The sequence below is a fragment of the Carcharodon carcharias genome, chromosome 3 (assembly GCF_017639515.1).
Source record: "Carcharodon carcharias isolate sCarCar2 chromosome 3, sCarCar2.pri, whole genome shotgun sequence".
Taxonomy (NCBI): Eukaryota; Metazoa; Chordata; class Chondrichthyes; order Lamniformes; family Lamnidae; genus Carcharodon; species Carcharodon carcharias.
Genome location: NC_054469.1, coordinates 226,679,054 through 226,699,302, shown reverse-complemented (window position 1 = coordinate 226,699,302; position 20,249 = coordinate 226,679,054). Strand labels below are relative to the sequence as shown.

At 43.0% G+C, this 20,249-nt stretch overlaps 2 protein-coding genes across 5 annotated transcripts in view; one reads left to right on the top strand and one right to left on the bottom strand.

Moving 5' to 3' along the window:
- Window positions 1-552: 552 nt before the first annotated feature.
- kiaa1143 (KIAA1143 ortholog) lies at window positions 553-14,375 on the bottom strand. The gene is made up of 3 exons (XM_041183677.1): window positions 14,143-14,375; window positions 9,667-9,811; window positions 553-8,617 (listed from the first exon to the last, which is right to left on the bottom strand). The coding sequence occupies exons 1-3, from the start codon at window positions 14,248-14,250 to the stop codon at window positions 8,412-8,414; spliced, it is 459 nt and encodes a 152-aa protein (XP_041039611.1). The 5' UTR covers window positions 14,251-14,375; the 3' UTR covers window positions 553-8,411.
- A 347-nt stretch (window positions 14,376-14,722) lies between these two features.
- Window positions 14,723-20,249, top strand: part of kif15 (kinesin family member 15) — an 84,926-nt gene continuing 79,399 nt past the window's right edge. For all 4 annotated transcript variants that reach the window (XR_005942666.1, XM_041184951.1, XM_041184950.1 and 1 more), the window contains exon 1: window positions 14,723-14,862. Coding sequence is in view for 3 of the 4 variants with exons in the window: in XM_041184951.1 (XP_041040885.1) it covers window positions 14,844-14,862 (19 nt within the window). In the remaining variant the exon portion in view is untranslated. The remainder of the gene's footprint in view (window positions 14,863-20,249) is intronic.

Sequence of the window (20,249 nt, the reverse complement as noted above, 5' to 3'; positions counted from 1 at the left end):
AAACAATGCCTTGATTATAAAATTCTCATCCTTGATTTCTTTCAATCCCTCCATACCTCCGTGATCTCTGTCACCCCACAGCCCTCCCAGATATCCGAGCTCATCTACCTCTGGCTTGAGCATTCCTGAATTTAATTGCTCTAGTATTGGTGGCTGTGCCTTCAGCTGCCAAGGCCCCAAGCTCTGCAATTTCCCCACCCCCTTTAAACCTCTCCATCTCTCGTTCACCCTTTTAAGACAATCCCTAAAACCTAACTCTTTCATCAAGCCTTTGGTTATCTGCCCTGATATATCTCCTTATGCAGCCCAGTGTTAAATTTTGCTTTAAAACACTCCTCTGGAGTGCCTTGAGATGTTTCATTACATTAAAGGTGCTATATAAATAAGTTGTTTTATCCCCTTCTTCCTGTGGAGAACTAACTAGCCTCTGCTTGGTTCTTCCTCCTCATAACACACCACAGATTGGGAAATAACTGTGCGTCAAATTATGAATAGGACACTGCATCCTACCAGAATTGTGCGCCTTTTAATTAGTGTACTATTACCATGCTGAAATGATAAATGTCGCATTTTATTAAGGAAAGCTACAGTATAATTCATACAGGTTGTCCTACAAAGATGTAAAATACATTTCTAGTTGGAAAAAAGTCGACATTGTATCAACTTACATGTACTACTGTACAAAATACACAACAACCAACATTTCAGTCCAAACCTCATGAAGGATAAAACCAAGGATGCAGCCACATCACTGTACAAACACATCGCTCAGCTTCCAAAAAGAAGCTTATCACACACATTCCTACATGCTCCATCTTCTTAAAGAAGATGTTAGTAAAAGCTCAGTTATTAAATTATGCAAACCAATGGTATTGTGCTCATCTCTTATCCACAAGACACACGCGCGTGCGCGCACACACACACAGGGTAATTATTTAAATAATGTATAGGGATTCTCAATTCTTGGAACAAAACCTACTTAAATGCACATTAGTTTAATGTCAGTGGGCTCCCCAATTACTTACTATGTGAACCTTTGTGCTGGAGAAGTGGAAAAATCAGCCAGGAATCCCAAATGTAAATCGTTTGTTTAGTGGCCTCTGAAGGGAAGTGGGTTTGCATGGACTCAGCTGTAATGCTCCCATGGTTCATTATCCTTCCACCATTCACAGTAAAGGCTCATACAGGAAATATTGAGCATTTGGGCAGCGTGTTGGGAGGGCGAGCAAAGAAGTCGAGGAGAAAACTGGTATCTGTCCGTCACTTCACCAATGAAACGCACACTTTTTCCAGAAACCCAATCCTTCTGTGGGTAAGTGAATGATAAATATTCTGGCTAAAAATGCACTGGCTCAATTTTGGATGGGCCATTAAACCACCTTAATAGGTAGATTCTTCCTTTTTAAAAAAAAAGTTCATTGTCATATGCAAAGTATTTCATACCTTTTATGACAAAACAATCAGAGTTCAGAGTTCATCAGTGTTCAGCTGCCTACCCAAGGTGGTGACAACAGCGCATAGTAGGATCAGTCCATTTCCAGGGGACATCAATGGAAACCTTAGCTACCCTTCTTTTCTCCATTTCTAATGAAAGGTCGTCAACCTGAAACATTCACTCAGTCTCTCTCTCCGCAGATGCTGCCTGATCTGCTGAGCATTTCAAGCATTTTGTAGTCAGTCATTATGGCACTGGAGGCTGCATATGGCCCACTGATTTTGTGATGTCCCCCTGAAAAGCAATCCATTCAGCCCCATACCACCCCTGCAACCTCTTAAATTTATTTTCCTCAAGCGCCCATCCAATTTCCTTTTGAAATCATTTTCTCTATTTTTCAGATTTCCAGCAATTGCTTTTGTTGCACCTTATTGCCCTGTTTCTTTTGCTCTCTACATGTCCGCACCTTTTTACATACTGCTCTGAATCAGTTTGACTGCATTCATGGTGAAGTTGAGCACAGTGACAAATTGGAGCAGAAAACCACAGGTGTAATTTAAAGCTACCTGGCTGTGACTTTCTGGTGGGAATAAACTATGAATCTTTTAATGGTGGCCTCGCCAGAGAGTCCGTCCGGATAGTGGTTACACGACCCGTGGTGTTTGGTGTTCTCGCCATCCACAGCATCGGTCGTGCCTCCTCGTGGCATCCGCTGGTAACAACGTCACCATTACCCGTTTTGGCACAGAGAAAGATAAGGTTTCGTTGGCCAAATGACCTTCGAAAGAACACCGTGTTGGTTGTGATCCGCGGAGATCAGTGTTAACGTATAAAAACGGTTGACCGTTGGTGGTCAGAGCGGCCCAGATGTGAAGCGACCCGGAGAAACAATGTCCCCACAGTTGCGCCCGTTGGAGCAGGCCACCGAGAAAATTGCAATTGCTACACAAGCGCTGGTTCCGAGCTCAACGGATGAGAGAGAGAGAAAAAGTCCACCTCAACACAAACTGCCGAGGTGGAAACGAGGCCATACAGACACTTTTACCTGCCCTACTGGGAACCGGTGAAACAAGCCAGACTAGAAGAGAAAAAAACCCCAAGTAGTGAATGACGAACTACACGAGAAGGTCTCTGAGTCAAACCCTCTAGGCGAAAGGGATGACACGAAAGCCATTAAAACGCTGACCTTTTATAACAAGAAGTTCAAGGGAATGTTAACTTTGGACAATAATGGGGTTGAGTGGCCCCAAGATGAGACAGGTATTCTATCAAATTATACATCGAGCCTGTGGTGCTGTGACCTAGTGATGACGGAACCATACAGAGCCAAGTGGAAATCCAATACCCCCTTGATGATCTGCTCTGCGATCAGTGCAATCTGCTACTCCCCAGGGTAGGTGAGTTTTGCAAACACATGGCCGTGAGACATCAGATTACACGCGTACTTACCATTTGTTCCAAATGCAGAAAATCTGGCGAGTACCATTCGATTGCTTGTCATTATAGCAAACGTAAAGGGGTAAGGCCACCTCCAACTGGTATGATCTATGCATGTGAACACTGAAATGCGATTCACATCGCAAACTGGGCTCAGCCAGCATGAGCATCATGGGCACGCAGAAGTACGCAACGCGAAACGATTAGCAACTCACCTGTCACAAGCAAAACCCGGCCGGATAGACTGCAAATGGACAAAAAGAGGAAACGGAGCTCCTCAGAGAATTAATGAAGCGGTACGAAGGCCACGCAGATGTCAACAAACAAACAGCAGTGTAAACCTTGAAAACCAGCAAGCAGATCGCAACAAAGAAAAGATCACTCCTGAAAGCAGAGCAGAACATGGAGAGTGTACTATCATCACATGGCAGCTAGACTTAGGGGGGGATGGAAGCTCCACAAGAGGGGGATGACGCACTGGTGGCCAAGGGGGAACAGTCCCCAAAGAGAAATGAATGTGCGACCCCCCAGCCAGTATCCCCAGGAAAAGGGATCTGGATGATCAGCTGAATACAGCTGAAGAACTAATGGCGGTACGGGACAACCCAGAGACGAGAGCCAGCGCCATCGGCCTCGTCGAAAGCATAACAGAAACTCTGTTAACTGAGGAAAAGGGAGAGGAAACTGGCAGGAGGCCCAGGAAGAAAGAAGCCCGTCCCGAAGACGGAAGCCAAAATGCGAAATCCAAGAAAAAGTGGCCAGCTAAAAAAGCCAAGTTCAAGGCAACTCAGTGGCTATACAAAATAGACAGGGGAGAAATAGCACGGCAAATCATGGGTGCACCGTCCACCCTAGAATGTCCACTCAGCAAAGCTGAACTCAAAGAGAGCTTCACCAATAAGCTCTCTAAACCAAATAACAAAGCAAACCTCCAAAAGTTTGCAATGTATACTGGAAGGAGAGATTATGACTCTTTAAAAAGAACCCATACAGAGGGAGGAGGTAGAGGCTGCAATCAAAGGCATGGATAAGAGTATGGCAGCAGGACCTGATGGAATGAAGGTGGAAGACAGGCAGAGTACGAAGACAGGCAGAGTACGAAGACAGGCAGAGTACGAAGACAGGCAGAGTACGAAGACAGGCAGAGTACGAAGACAGGCTCCCACGTCTCTTCTCCCTTTCGCTCAAGTCAAGTTCCATCCCATGGGTCTTGAAAAAGAGTCGCACTGTTCTCATTTCCAAGTCAAACGATGCTGAAAAACTAAAAAGCATAGACAACTGATGACCAATCACGATCGGCCCGATATTATTACAGCTCTTCACTAAAATCATTGCCAAGAGGTTAAGTGAAGCAGTACAGATCAACCCTAGGCAGAAAGGGTTTCTGGTGGCGACCCCTGGCTGTAATGAAAATATCGCCGTTCTAAGTAACATCATGAAAGGGGCCAAATGCAACAGGACAGAGCTGGTTGTTGTCTTTGTGGCTTTGGCTAAAGCATTCGATTCTATAGGACATAAAATGCTCATCAAGCCACTTCAAAAAGAGTGGGGCTGCCAAAAGGATTCATATCACTGAGCACAGATCTGTACTCGGAAACTAGCACATTTATTGAAAGTAAAGACGGTCAAACTGAACCTATCAATATCATGACAGTGGTCAAGCAAGATGACCCATTATCACCAATTCTGTTTAACATTGCTAAGGACCATTTGATCTGTTCCTTACAGGAGGCACAGTTGGGCGTCCACTTGTCCCTTCAGGGAAGGCAGATCAGTTGCTCAGCTCTGGCATTCGCTGATAACATTCTTTTACTCAGCGACTCCCATGCAGGCATGGCCAAGAACTTAGTCATCGTACAGGACTTCTGCCAGAGTATGGGGTTGGAGATGAATGTCGGGAAGACCAAGGGCTTCCACTTCATCCACAAGAGGAAGACATTTCTGTAAAATAGTATAGCAAACTGGCAGCTGAGAGGAGGTCCGATCTCATATATAACACCAGGAGACGTGGAGAAATATTTGGGAGCCAGAATCGACCCCTAGGCAGGAGTAACTGAGGAGCAGTGGGGATCCAAAATCGATGGCTGGATAGAGAGTTTGAAGAAGGCAGCACTTCAACCTATCATGATTCCAAGAATCTTTCATTGAATCCTTGCAGAGGTATCTCAAAACACATTGATAAAACTCGATCAGAAATGCAGCAAAAGAAATCCTCCACCTTCCTTCGCACATTACGGATAGAATACTTTAAGCAGCAACCGCAATGGAGGTCTAGCCACGCCAAGGCTTGAAGCACAAATCCCTTCAGCTATTATCCGGAAGTTAGAGGCATTGGAGAGCTCACCAGACGTGGTGATTCAGGCCTCGTTTGAGTACAGTGGTGTTAAGAACAGAGAAACAATCAACTCCTTGAGGAATTTTAAAAGTGTTCAGCGAGATTGCAGAATCCCTTGAGCAGAAGTGTGGTGCAAGAGGGACGCATGAAGGAAATGGCTTACAGGAAAACATCGATTTGGGATGGGTGGGTATTACCCAAACGTCCAAACCAAAATCAGTCAACAGATATGTGGCTTGGAGGGAGGTTGAATATTTAAAGTAAATATTTAAAGCCAAGGAGCGGGCATAGAGTACTATGGCAATGACTATACCTCAAATTCCTGGCTCAGAACTTGTTTTAGTCTCAAGCAATCCAGGCTCATTAACAGTATTTTATTACGGTGTAATCTCTACCCAACAAAATCCACCATAACCAGGGTGCCATGCAAACAAGTCTTGCAGACGATGTGAGGCCCCTTTCGAACCATTGGCTCACTTCTCTGGTAACTATCTGTTCGTCAAGAACGCCTGGATCAAAAGATTTAATAAAATCCTGGATCACCTGCAACAGTTTATTTCGAAGTCCGGCTGGGTATCCCACTTGCAACCGAGACTCTTTGGAAAAGACGGAATACTATGGAAGCCAGACCTGGTACTCTTCAAGGATGGAGTGGTTGCGGTTGTCGATGTCTCAGTGCGTTTTGAAGATAACAATTCATTGGAGAAAGCTCAGACCGAGAAAGAATGGAAATATCAACACCTGAAGGAAGAAGTAAGAGAGCTGACTGGGGTACATCTGTGAACTTCTTTGGATTCATCATGGGAGCAAGAAGAAAGTGGCTCGAATTGAACAAGAGCCTCATGCGATTCCCGAAGATCCAGAAATACAAGTCCTTTGCCCAACTTATCTCAAGACTGACGATCTCTCTGACCTTGGAACTTTTGCAAATTTTTGGAGGCCAGTAATCAGAGAATCGTTCAACAGAGCTCACCTGGTCCCAAGATGAAGGATGGGACGTTGCTACGAGATGGGCATTGTAATTCCCCAGAGTGAGAAGTCCAACTCCCGATCCCCGGTGGGTGGGTAGGGTGGATAGTTTGTTTATATTAGTACAATGATTATGCTAGTCTATCGTTATGGTTTTGGCAATTACCTTTGTTCATTATTTTGGTGGTCGGTGCATGTTATTAATTATAAATATGTTAACTGAATTCGGCTTTTCCTATGTTAATGTAATTAGTTAACAAAGACGGCATCACAGATCATATGATGTATTCAGGGTAGGTCTTTGGACCACTAACTATCCGATTGGCTACCTGGTCATTAGTACCTATGTGACGAATTTCAATGCTTAGTCGACATCGAGGATCACGGTCAGTTAGTCCTGTGCTCTGCTTTCACCTGAGTCCCTTCCCCTGGTTGTGGTCACTCCTGGAGTTAAAGCACAACGTGGACGAGGCATGTAAATACTTGGATTGGGCGCTACAATAAATTGTGTGTAATAAATAAGCCGGGAGGTAGAAAGTCAATCTGCACATCTTTTCACTTTAAAACAAAAACTACTAAACAGTTGGATCACTTAGCACAGCAATTACAAGAAAATGCTCTGAAAACTAGAGTTGCCGTTTCTGGATTACTAGTCAGTGACACAGTGGCACTGTCGCTGATCACCCTGCATTTGAAAACTAACACTGTGTCTTCGGATCATGTTTCCAAGGAGCAGCATGTAGATGAGAAATAAGAGAAGGCCAATGGACACCAGAAGTAACGGTGTGGGAACAGAAAGAGAAGCCATTGCAAGTGATTCTCTGGCGATGATTAGATAGATCAGAATGGAACCAGGTAGACCCACCTAGCAGGACAAAGTTGGAGAGGTTTTTGAGCATGATGGTGTGGTCAACCAAGTCAAAAGCTGCAGACAGATTGAAAAGGACGAAGAGGGATAGTTTACCTTTGTCACCGTCACACTGGTACGGTGTTTCGGTACTGTGGCAGGGGCAGAAACCTGATTGGAGGGATTCAAACATGGGGTTCCAGGAAAGATGGTCATGGATTTGAGAGGTGACAGGTTTGTGGATTCCATGGATGTTGGCATTGGTGATTGGGGCAGGAGAGCTACCTTAAGAGAAAGGGTGGAGAGGGTGGCACTCTAACCAGCAAACGCATTGCCATACTGAGACCTGGAAAACAAGCCAGTTTAACTTCACCTGCCCAGCAGGAACTGGCAGGATTGGATCATCTATCCGTTTTAACACCCCATCTAATTGTTTTTTTTTTGCATTGGGACGAATAGAAAGTGGAATCCCATCGAGGTGTAAAATGGGATCTTCTTCTGCCAGTTTCCCCATTGGACGGATCATGTTAAAATCACCCTTATGCGCATTATAAAGAAGAGACTGCTGCTGGTTGGTTGTTTATGATATGCATTCATCAGCTTATGCTCGGGAGTTACCAGCAGGAGATTACTGCCTTCATACAGCACTGACAGCAATACAGCAAGTGTACAAATCTGAAAGAAACTGAAAATACTCAGCCAGTCAGGCAGCATCTGTGGAAAGAGAAACAGACTTAACGTTTCAGTTCAATGACCCTTCATTAGATCCAGAATTTTCTTTTCTTATTTCAGTACATGTACAACTGTGCGTTAGATTTTAAAGCCAGATATCCAGCAGGGTGTCACTTGACAAGTGCATTGACAAACTAAAATGCTGGCAACTAATTTATATTTGTTATTTTCTTTTGGACTAATTTTATTTCTCATTCATTTTACTTTAATTTCTCACCAACCTGATTTCATGCAACACTTGCTCTTGTAAAAATTCACTCACCAAAGCCTCACCCATTGATTTCAATGACAGGGAGATTAAACGCAGTACTCAGGTTACTGCATATTCTGGCTGCAAAAACAATATGCATTTAAGTAGGCTTCAGTGGACAATGATTGGTATCTTTTTTTCTGAACCTCCTCCTATTCTTCTCAATGCACTTATAATAACTTAACTGAGCTCTCTACCATGATGGAGGGAAGAGACAACATTGTAGACTGGGTTAGCTATTACAGTTATATGGCAATACCATGCCAGCCCCAGCTGCATCACCATGTAACTAAATCTATTTAGAACTGTAAAGGACTGATGAATTCAGTTCATCCAAAGGCAGGATGTTGATATCATTAAATTCTTATTAATGAGAATTAAATGTAGGTAGCGTGTCTACTGCTCTCTAATCATCATCTTCATCGTCCTCAAAAGACAGCAAGCTGCTGTTTTTTACTTGCTTTGGTTTGTTCTCTGGATTTTTGGGTTCTATCCGCTCTTCTTTCTTCTTTTTGCTGGAAGTGGCAGTCAGACCTGCAAAGTTGTCATCTGATGAACGCTTTGCTGGTTTTCTAAATACAATCTTTCCATCCTCAGGTTCTAGCTCCTCAGCTTAAACACAAAATACAACAAAATTAAAAATAATTAAGAGAATTCTTTCCTCAGGAGAAAAAGAGGCTCTGTTCATTGCTCAGAACTTGCATACGAGTATTTTTGGTGACCTTTCTCCCCTTGCCTTGTTTCCGCACTGCTATTCAATTAAAAGCATCTGGCTTTCCTTGATGGTCAACCCACATAATACATTCTGAAAAAACATATCAGAGAGCAGAAGACGGAGTGGGAGTGAATAAAGAAAAATAGCCTTGCCAATAGATTCAGAGGATTATACACAAGGAGGAAAGGGTTTAATTGCCTGATCCTCGTGACATCATCATGAGATTACAGGAATTTGATCCCAAAATTACCACTCTCTACAACTTAAATGATGCTCTGCTGCATCCCACGTTGGCTTTTATTCATTCAGGGAAGGTGCACGTCATTGGCAGGACCAGCATTGCTTGCCCATCCCTCAATGCCCTTGAGCCACTGGTGAGCCTGCTTCTCGAACCACAGCAGTTCGTGTGTTTAGGCACACCCAGAGGGCTGTTGGGGGGAGTTCCAAGATTCTGACCAAGAGACAATGAAGAAACAGTGATATATTTTCAACATGGTGTGTGACTTCACCACAAACAATAAAATGTGCCAAGTGCATATTTAGCCATTACGCCACTGGAGGACACATTAGGGTAAATGCCTTTCAAAGCACTGTCAGTAGTTGAATCTTGTACAAGGCAGCTCATAACTACTCCTCATAGCTACTTTCTAAAATGTTAAAACTGGACATGATCTTTTAAAATGACTGCAGCTCTGTCTGGCAGTGACCCTTGAACAATAAGAGCTATTTGGCATTATCGTAGTACCTTGCACTTCGTTATCTCTGGAGAGATGCTAACGAACCCTGTGGGCTGCAAAAACCAAACTCTAAAGAAATTATACAAAGACCATCTACATTTCATAAGTTGTTATTTTAACAACCTGCTGTATAAACAGATTGCACACAGCTACAAAAGGAAAAGCTGTTAATTGAACTTTCAACGGTCAAATACTACACTTTTACATACATTTCTTTGCGCTTTCCGTGATCTTTTTGATTTTTGCCGCTTCATCAGCTGTCAAATCCCCCTGACGGAGAACTACCACCTGTGGCTGCTCATCTTCTGGATCACTCTCTCCACTGTCGCTGTCAGCAGGTGCAAGCTGCTGCCTCTGAAAGGGCAAAAATAAAATTAATTCAATTTTCAAATTAACATTACAAAATTTCTAGAGCAACTTTTCGCATCCCTTTTAAGTTTGTCAATCAAAAATGGTTAAGGTTTCACTCCACGACACCTCTAATCTTTGGTAAAAGCAAAATACTGTGGATGCTGGAAATCGGAAACAAAAACAAAAAAATGGTAGAAAAACTCAGCAGTTCTGACAGCATCTGTGGAGGGAAAGACAGAGTTAACATTTCGAGTCCGTATGGCTCTTCGTCAGAGCTTAGCAGACCTGCTGACTTTTTCCAGCATTTTGAGTTTTGGTTCTAATCTTTGGTGGTCAGCAATGAAGCAATGGCTGGCCTCAAAGAAAGCTCCCCACAAAAATCTAGCGTTCTGTGGCACAGATATCTCCATCTCAAATATCAGTTTAAATCTGGTGCCAAGCCAAGGGAACTACCTGGCATCTAGCACCAGTCAGGTCATCAAGCAAGGTAAGCAGCTGTTAGGAACAGGAGGTGGTTTAATTTAAACAGCCCTGATTTCTCCTCTTGCCACCCATCTGTAAACAGAAAAGTGTTTTGATTTCCCCCTTTATAAGTGGCGGCATTTTTCCCAACCGCTCAGTTTTGGTCTGATCCAATTTCTATACATAAACCCACAGCAAACTCGAGATAGGATGAACTCAGAGGGTTAATTTACTCACATACACACAAAAAGAGGAAGGAAGGTGCCACTTTGTAACCTGTGCATGTATACAGTAAACGAGGAATAGAAAAATGAAGATTTACAGGGCAAAGACCACAGAGTAAAGATTGTTTCATGAGAGTCCAGAATCAAAAGTCCAACAGTGAATTCCTTCAGAGGCTGGCAGGCTAAACTGGTGCTGGGTAATTCGCCTTTCCAGTACAGTTGACTTCCACAATGAGACAGGCACACAGAGATGAATTAGTTTTGTAGGCGATGGTATAGAAGTTTAGAAGTTCCAGGGGAAACAATGTAAATGGGGGCCAGGCATTCAAACCTGGGGAGATCCATTGTTCTGTGCTGCTGCTTGGTAGATGAAAAATGGCAGACTGATTTGCAGTACAGTCAGACAGAATAACTGGTTCTTCCAGCTAGGGGGTCAAGTCACATGACCCACATCACTCCACTTCGGTTTTGACAAAGGGTGTATACTCCTTTGGGTTCCTGAGATTGTTAATGCTCTAACCATTAAGAACTTGAAAGGAAGGTGGCAGGCCTCTTTGTCCTAGCAGACTAGTGGACTCCAGTGGCTAGGCCTGGCTTATGAAATGTAGATGGTCTTTGTATAATTTCCTTTGAGTTCATTTTTGCAGCCCACAGGGGTCATTAGCGTCTCTTCAGAGATGACAAGGTGCAAGGTGCTGCGATCGTGCCAAATCGCTCTTATTGTTCAAGAGTCACTGTCAGACATAGCTTCAGTCATTTTAAAAGGTCATTGACCAGTTTTAAAAGTTTAGAAAGTAGTAAAAACTACTGAGGCTCACAGATTGGATTTAGGCAGAAGATAAAATATAAGTAAACTTAAAAAATGTTAAAATGTGGACATTATCATTATGGAGAAATGTGACTTCCAACATATATAAAATTATTCCTAGACCAGAGGGGCTGTTTAGCAGCAATTATGAACTTATTAGAGCATTAAAAAATCCTGTTGCAGCTTATTGAATGGGGTATAACTTTTCCTGAGGATTTTTACAGTGAGATTAAGAGCCAACAAGTGGAAATTCTCATTAGTTCAGTGGTTTCCAATTGGTTATGGCTGTTGGGGCCTCAGCAGCCCACCTTATCAAGAAGCAAAGAATCACTGACAACAACTTCTGGATTTCCATGTTTAACTGTACATGAGAATTCCAGGAGTTGAGGTCAGTTTCAGAGGCGTAATGACTGCCATCACTGATGGTTTCACTGCAATTACCAATGTAAAATCTAGGCTCATCCCTCAGTGGCTCAATTTTTGGTCAAAGTTAACTTTTTGGTATCTCGGAACTGGGAAGAAATTTCTGGTTCCAACAGGTTTATGAAGTAAATATTACAAGATTTGAAAAAATAAATAAATCTACCGTGTAAAGCTAAGCAACCTACTTATCATACAGATGTAAAGGTTACCCATTTTTCAGGCTGGAAGTTGTTGTGGAAGATGATAAGCAGCAACCACTTGATGCAGAGTTGCATACAATCTGATCTGAAGCACTTGGCAGAGCACAACCCTTATTGCATTTTGTTTTTAGTTGTCCCTGCAAGGGTATTGATGCTACAACAAAAGCAGCTTTGGCTCAGGCTTTTAGCTACCCCTCTGAAGGAGCAACAATTTATAGTTTTATATTTATACTTTAATCATAGTAAAGTGCCCCAAAATGCATCTTCTTTCTTCTTCAGCTCTCTGTCCAATCCACAGCGCCACCATTTAGGTCAAGGAGGCAGGTCCCAAATCCACCCCAGCTGGATCAATCTGATCCACACCGGAAGTCCAACTGCTTTTACCATGCACATTATGGTCTGGAGTTATGAACAGTGATGATAGAGGCTCCACTTTTCTTTCCATCACATGGCTGACCTGGAATCTCTCCTGCTCTTATTTTCTTCCACTGGTGTGTGTTGGAAGGATTTGCATGTTGATACTCAACCTGTTTGGCTGCGTCAGGAACACACCTTCATTGGCATCAGGTCCTGGTGTGGGATTTGAGCCCCAAGCCTCTGGCTCAGATGGAAGGGACGTCACCCGCTGCACCACAATATCTTCACAGGAAAAATTAACAAAATGTGAGCCATATAAAATAGATATGATCAAAAGCTTGGCCGAAGAGATAGGTCCTAAGCAGTGTCTTAAAGGAGGAGAGAGGGCTAGATAGGTAGAGGCGCCTGGGAATGGAGTTCCAAAGGTTAAAGCCCATCATAACTGGGTAAATGGAGATGAGATACAGATCAGTCATGATCGCATTGAATGATGGAACAGCCTAAGGGACTTCTGTTCCTATGCACAGGATACTAAGTTTCCAGACAAATATTCAGCCTTCGGGGAAAAGAGAGAAATGAGGAAGCCACATCGGCAAACAAAACTGAGAGATTTTTTACATCTATCCAGCAACACTTGCTGGGTCTACAATGGCCTGCTGCATTGGCATCAGTATAAGGAACTGAGAGGAATCAGACTTTATGATTGAACAATTTTAAGAAAAAGAAAAATAAAGTACTGCACATGCTGAAAATCTGAAATAAAAAGTTAGGAGGACTCTTGCAACAACAGCGATGTCAATAGTGACTTCCAGTCCCAAGCCCAAATGGTATGCCATCAACAGTGAGTGGAATATCACTGTTGGTACAGGTCAGCTGCACTGCCAATATTAAATGGGAACAGAAAGTCAGGAAGCATCTCTGGAAGGTTAGATGAAGCCCTTGGGGCTGGGATCCAAGCAGGTTGCTGGCCTCTTGTTTGTGCCTGGATAATCCTAGAGAAGTGATGCCCACTGGCACGTTTCAGGCCTTGCGTGACTGGTGTGCACCAGTGAACAGTGTGAGTAATACTATTAATTTTTAAAAATGTTTTAAAAACCAATTTAACTCAAGTTGTGTCCTTCTACAAAAGGAGCACTTTCACTTACTGGGTTATTAAGAAAAGGCATCTCTGGAGAGGGTAGGATCAATTGTTCAGGTCAGTAAACCTTCCGTCTAAACCCAACCATTAACCTCACCTTTATCTCTTTACCGACAGGAACTGACCTGCTAAGCGCTCGCAGAATATATAAATTTTTAAGGTTTCATGATCAATGGATTCTGACTGGTCACAACAGTGGTTCTTAAACTGCATCCTTGAAATTTGAAACCGAGCAAGGTTGACTGAGAGGTGGCTTGGAGGCAGGAGGAGTGCAACCATGCAGCGCAGAGTGGGCTAGTAGCCTCATCAGGGAGCGTGTACATCAGGACACAGAGTGGCACAAATGCCTACTTCCTTAAAAAAAAATCATTAAAACTCTTTACATGCATCACTTCCATATTATGGAGTACAACTTAGATGCAGGGAGACTTGATTACTAATCCAGTTGAAAAGGGATTCTTCCACCATAGTAGATGGAGAGCCACAGGGTTACAGGTACCAACCAAAGAACAGTACAGCACGGTAAGCGGCCATTCGGCCCACTGTGCCTGTGCTGGCTCTTTGGCAGTTGATCCCTATGCCCTTTTCCCATTACCATCTAATTGTTTTCCTTATCTGATTCAACTCAGGTGTTATGAAGGACATCAAACAACCCCTCCCCTCCCCTCCCCCCCCCCCGGTCAGTGAGATTGGGCCTGGCTCACTCAAGGTGCTGGACTGACCTTCGTTTCCACCGTCGGCCCGGGCTTGTAACCCACAGCTTCCTTAAACTTCCTGAGGAAGGCGGGCTCGGCCGGCTTCACGTACGACACATTGCTCCGTTTACTCATGGCTCTTGCTCATATATTTTTAAACAACACACGCTTCCATCGAGGACACTCACAGGTCAGGTTCGCTCCCGCTCCAAGCCATTGGAAGGAAATGAAATGAAAAGGGGGGGGGGGGGGGGGGGGGAAGGAAGGGCACAGAGAAACCGTTGCGACACCGCCTGTGTCACGTGACGCGGAGCCGGCTTATTCGGTCACGTGCTCCACGTGGTATCACGGGCGATTCTTCCAACGACGCTTCCTTATCGGCCCCGCCCCTCGACGTACGACGTGACTCGCGGACTGCACCGTCAGATACAATCACACGTGTACTTCGCTCATGGCCCACTCCACCTGGCACGACGTGACTCTGGCGATACGTCAGAAACTGTCACGTGCTTCGCGCCTCTCCCCCCCCCCCCCCGGGTCCCCATCCGCAACCACGTGACCCCTCTGCCTGGCGCCTAAATTTAAACCAAACCGGAGGCCGCCATTTTAGAGCAATGTTTACAGCGAGAAAGTGAAAAATATCAAGTGTTTTTAATTCGTTTAAAAAAAAATCAAAAAGCGTCCCGTTTTTATTCGTTTGACTATTTAAACATAAAAAGACGGGACAAATGTCTCCAGCTGGTAAAGGTTAGTGTTTGATCTGCCTTCCTCTCCCTTTGTTTGCAGCAGCTTCTCCCTGTCCCGTCCCCGGTTGTTGTTGCCGTGACAGGATTCATCTATAAACTCGGCCCCAGAAAAGCGCTGAAACCCTGGGAAAATTCATCCTCCGCCCACTACGCAAAAATAGCGTCAACTTAAAACCGCTTGCATTTGTGTAGCGCCTTTATCGCCGTATCGCAGAATTGTTAGGGTGCAGAAGGAGGCCATTTGGCCCGTCGTGTTTGCACTGGCTCTCTGAGCATTTTAACTTAGTGACAATCCCCTGCCTTTTTCCCCGTAACCCTGCACATTGATTCTATTTAGACACTAATCCAATGCCCACTTCAATGCCTCGGTTGAGTCTGCCTCCACCACACTTCTAGGCTGTATATTCCAAACCCTAATTATTCGCTGAGTGAAAAAGTTTATTCTCAACTTGCATTTGCTTATTTTGCAAAACACTTTAAAACTGCCTTCTGGTTCTCGATCCGTTTGCAAGCGGGAACAGCTTCTCCCTATCTACTCTGTCTCGACCCCTCGTGATTTTGAAAACTTCTGTCAAATCCCCTCTCAGCTGTCTCCTCTCCAAGGAAAACAACCCTAACTTCTCTAATCTTTCCTCATTACTGAAGTGTCTCGTCCTTGGAACCATTCTCATAAACCTCTTCTGCACTCCCTCCAATGCGTTCACAGCCTTCCTGTCGTTTGGCACCCGGAACTGTACAAAATACTCCAACTGAGGTCTAACCAGTTTCACTTGCATTTCCCCCAACTTAGTCTACTGCATTCGTTGCTCCCAACGTGGTCTCCTCTACATTGGAAACGTGGTCTCCTCTACATTGGAGAGACCAAACATAAACTGGGCGACCGCTTTGCAGAACACCTGCGGTCTGTCCGCAAGAATGACCCAAACCTCCCTGTCGCTTGCCATTTTAACACTCCACCCTGCTCTCTTGCCCACATGTCTGTCCTTGGCTTGCTGCATTGTTCAAGTGAAGCCCAACGCAAACTGGAGGAACAACACCTCATCTTCCGACTAGGCACTTTACAGTCTTCCGGACTGAATATTGAATTCAACAACTTTAGGTCTTGACCTCCATCCCCACCCCCTTTCTGTTTCCCCCTTCCTTTTGTTTTTTCCAATAATTTATATAGATTTTTCTTTTCCCACCTATTTCCATTATTTTTAAATATTTTTAAATCTTTTATGCTCCCTCCACCCCCACTAGAGCTATACCTTGAGTGCCCTACCATCCATTCTTAATTAGCACATTCGTTTAGATAATATCACCAACTTTAACACCTATGTGTTCTTTTGTTCTATTGTTGTTGACATCTTTTGATGATCTGCTTCTATCACTGCTTGTTTGTCCCTACAACCACACCCCCCCTCCACTTCTCTCTCTCTCTCTCTCTCTCTCTCTCTCTCTGCCCCCCCCCCCCCCCACACACCTTAAACCAGCTTATATTTCAACTCTTTCTTGGACTTGAACTCAAGTTCTGTCGAAGGGTCATGAGGACTCGAAACGTCAACTCTTTTCTTCTCTGCCGTTGCTGCCAGACTTGCTGAGTTTTTCCAGGTAATTCTGTTTTTGTTTTGGATTTCCAGCATCCGCAGTTTTTTTGTTTTTATCTCAGTGTCTTATATAAGTTCATTATAGCCTCCTAGGCCGTTCACAGGAGCATTGCCAAAACAAAATTCACCAGCCAGTCGTAAAACACGATATAACTGAAAAATCAGCCCTTTATCAAGTCCTGTGATCAAGGTCAGCGCTTCAAATTGACTTTGGTAGTCAGTTTGTTGGTGATATGTGATTACTTTTCACAGTTATTCTGTGCAGTATTTCTGGGATTCGGGTGGTAATGGACAGCTTCTATATTAAAGATCAGATCCAGATTTGTTCAACATTGAGTAAGAGCCTGCACTTGAAAATAAAGCTAAATGATCACTGCTTAAACGATGGAGAGAGGCATTAGCTTTGCCTTTATTTGTGACAATTTATGGGCCATTGTGTCTGAACAAATATCAAACTGTTGTGGCTTAGCCCACTTGATAAACACAAGCCCCAGAGACATTTGTACATTGTGTCGAGGTACTACCACTACTATGGTGTGATGGCGAATGCTTATAATGGGATATCTAGTTTGTCCATTTGATGCTCTCTTGAAACGTTGAATGGAGAAATGAGGTGTCACCCACAACAGATCTCTGGACAGGTTGATATGATGTGTTCTGTGGTTTGGGACTCATGACCACAATCATGCTTCGGGCCATGCCTTATCTTCTTATGATGCAGCAACACTTCAAGCTGCCTTCAGCAGCGCCTTCCAAACCTGCAACCTCTGCCACCTAGAAAGACAAGGGCAGCAGATGCATGGGAACGCCATCACCTGCAAGATCCCCTGCAAGCCACTCACCACCCTGACTTGGAAATATATCGCCGTTCCTTCAGTGTCGCTGGATCAAAATCCTGGATTGCTAACGGCAGTGTGTGTGTCCCAATACCACATAGATTGCAGTGATTCAAGAAGGCAACTCATCACCACCACCTCAAGGGCAATTAGGGATGCCCAGCAAATGCTGGCCTTGCTAGCGACACTCATCCCGTGAAAAAATCAATACAAAAATAATGGAAAATTAATCATGCCTTGTATAAATTCAGTTGATGCAAGTCAAAACCAGGAACCTCTGTTGTTAGCTCTGTGATGTGCTGTTATTTCTTTATGCTGCATGCATCCCACTATTCCATCCATTTGGTTAGTAAGTTGAATGCATGAATGTGAGCTGCTGTTTTCCAGAACGGCTGGTGTAGTTTTTAATTGCTTTCCTGATGGTTTGGAGTTATCGTAAATGAGAAGGTTGGTTTTACTCATGACTTTTTCCATCTTGGAGCACAATGGCCTCAAGGTGAGCGGCAGGCAGGAAGATGTGAGAGAGCACCAGAAACCATTATGTTGGAGAGTGGACTTAAGTATCCCTGACGCTGTCTGGAAGGCAACTGTATGTGCATGATCAAAATCCACCTGGCTTAAATATTGCAATGAAATGTTGCATTAAAAGCTATATCTGTAAGACAATTTGATGAAATAAATATGCAGAAGTCCTGTGTGTTTGAAATAATCCGATCTTGCTCCTATGTTTCCAATGCATAAAAGGGACTGACTTTTATCCTTTTCCCTGCATACTAAGTTGGTGCATGGACTCGAGCAATGGGATTAGTTACAGCATTCAAAAGGAATATTCTGTACAAATTGCAATGCATTATTTTGCATTTTATACCCATACTTAATTGGCCTAAATCTCTTTTGAATGCTATCTTTTATACAATAATCATGTGACAATACAGAAGTATCTTTGCCTATATTTTTAAATGGTGGCAGCACGAGATCCTAAATGCATGCTAACCAAATTTTCCACCTCCAGTCCCTGCTTTTAATCAGTCATTTCTGTTTTCTGCATCTGGGACAATCCTAGGGTTAAAACAGAGTTGAAATTTTAATGAGACTGTACTTTACCTGCTGCATGCCCTTTCACTTGAAGGAATTAAAGGCCAATGAAATTATGCTGTTGCAAAATAAGTTTAATTTTAAAATGCTACACGTTGAAACAAAAGTCTGAGCATTGTATCGTTTGTGTAAGTCTGCACAAGGTTTACTTGTGCTCTTGAAGAGCTTGGAACATTTGCAACTTTTGATAATTATAATTGATGGCTACTGATGCAAAGGTGCACTTTGGAAATCATTCACATCTACCAGGAAAAGTAAAACTGCTGAATAGATACGTTGAGATTTTATTTGGAAAACAAAGTTGAATGGTGATCATTATTTCAATAATTTATTTCATACGCCATGATAATTCCAATTGATTTTGTTAAAACTACCTAAGACTGTAAAAGATGCAGATTGCACACCGGCTAATGTCCTTTATAATTGAGGAAGCCTGATAGTTTGCTGAGGAATAATATGCAACCTCAATGGCAGACATATTTGTAAAACCTCTCCCTGGCTTCTCTCACACTTTCCTATCTGTGAAACATCTTGGGTAAGCTTTGGGCTGAAGATTCTAGACAAGTGTAAGCTTTTGTTGTTTCATTATTTCCTCTTTCCAAGTACCTCCCAACTCTTTACCCATAACAAATATCCAGCTCTGTTGCCTGTAGTTACTTGGGTCATCCCTCTGCCTCCCCTAAAGACAAATGGAAAAGGGAAGTATCCACTTTTAGAAAACCCAATTTTGAAGGGCCAGTCAGAGAAAATGGGAAAAGCAGGAAGTAAAGGGTAGATGTGGGCAAAAGAATTGAGAAAATGAAAATTAGAAATAATATGTTGGATTGGGGAAAAAGCTTGTTTCTGAAGTATTAAAGAGAGCTAAAAAAAAATTTAAAATTGTCTTAAACAATATTGGATTAATATGTGAAACTATTGGACAAGCAATCCACAGGAACTCAGGCTGCTGGTGGACTGATATAAAAGACAGCTTAGAAATGGTCCCGCTTGTCCATTTCAGGAAATTCCTTGTAGTTGGAGTGTGGGACTGCATGCTGTTTCAGATTGATTGGAGCCTGTCTGGGCCAATTAGATGTTACTTTCTCCTATTGGTAGACTGAATGGGTTGAATGGCCTGCTTTCTGCTGGACTATTCCAAGCCGAATGGATGCTGAGAGTAATGGAATATGTTTGTTTAGTATTTTCTCCAAGAGAAATTGCCATTTTCCTTTGAAGACGCTTCTTGGACATGCTTAACTGTTTTATGTGAAGTTAATTTAATTTGTTAGTTGCAACAGTTTTTTAAAAAAACAAATCCCCTGTGAATGGATTAACTACCTTTTTAATTTGGGTAATTCTGTCGCTGCACTTGTGGAATTTTCAATATTTTGAAACCAGATAGTTAGGTAGTTGGAATGAATGCAGGATAATTACAGTTGAGCGTAGCAATGTGTCTCATCTAGTTCATTAATTCAGAAAGACCTTGTATTTTACCCTCTGCCGGTTTTAATTGTTTCCTAAATGATTGCAGGGTTTTTACATTCCACATGCTGATCATCTTTGTGTGAAATACTTCCTGATGTACTAGTTTTAAAAAATTATTTTACAGACCCATGTGCAGAAAATTGGCAGGTTGATTTCCTGCTAGTAATTTTTTCTGGGTGTTGATCTGTTTTGAGATTAATATAGAAGGAGCTCTGTGGCTCCTTGTTCTACTCTTCTGGTGTAACATACCCTGCTTTTCCCTCTCACGCTGCTGCCCAGTCCAGTTTCTTTAACTGACACTTCAAAATCTGCTTTTCTAAAATTGGATACTTCCCTTTTCCATTTGTCTTTAAAAGGAGATGTAATGATTCTAATTTTACCCACTTAATGTTTTAACTGTCTTG

Coding starts and splice junctions, on each gene's coding strand:
- kiaa1143 (XM_041183677.1), bottom strand. CDS start 14,250: ATGAGTAAACGGAGCAATGTGTCGTACGTGAAGCCGGCCGAGCCCGCC. Junction 9,812..14,142: donor GGCCGACGGTGGAAACGAAG/GTCAGTCCAGCA, acceptor TTGCCCTTTCAG/AGGCAGCAGCTTGCACCTGC. Junction 8,618..9,666: donor CACGGAAAGCGCAAAGAAAT/GTATGTAAAAGT, acceptor TTTGTGTTTAAG/CTGAGGAGCTAGAACCTGAG.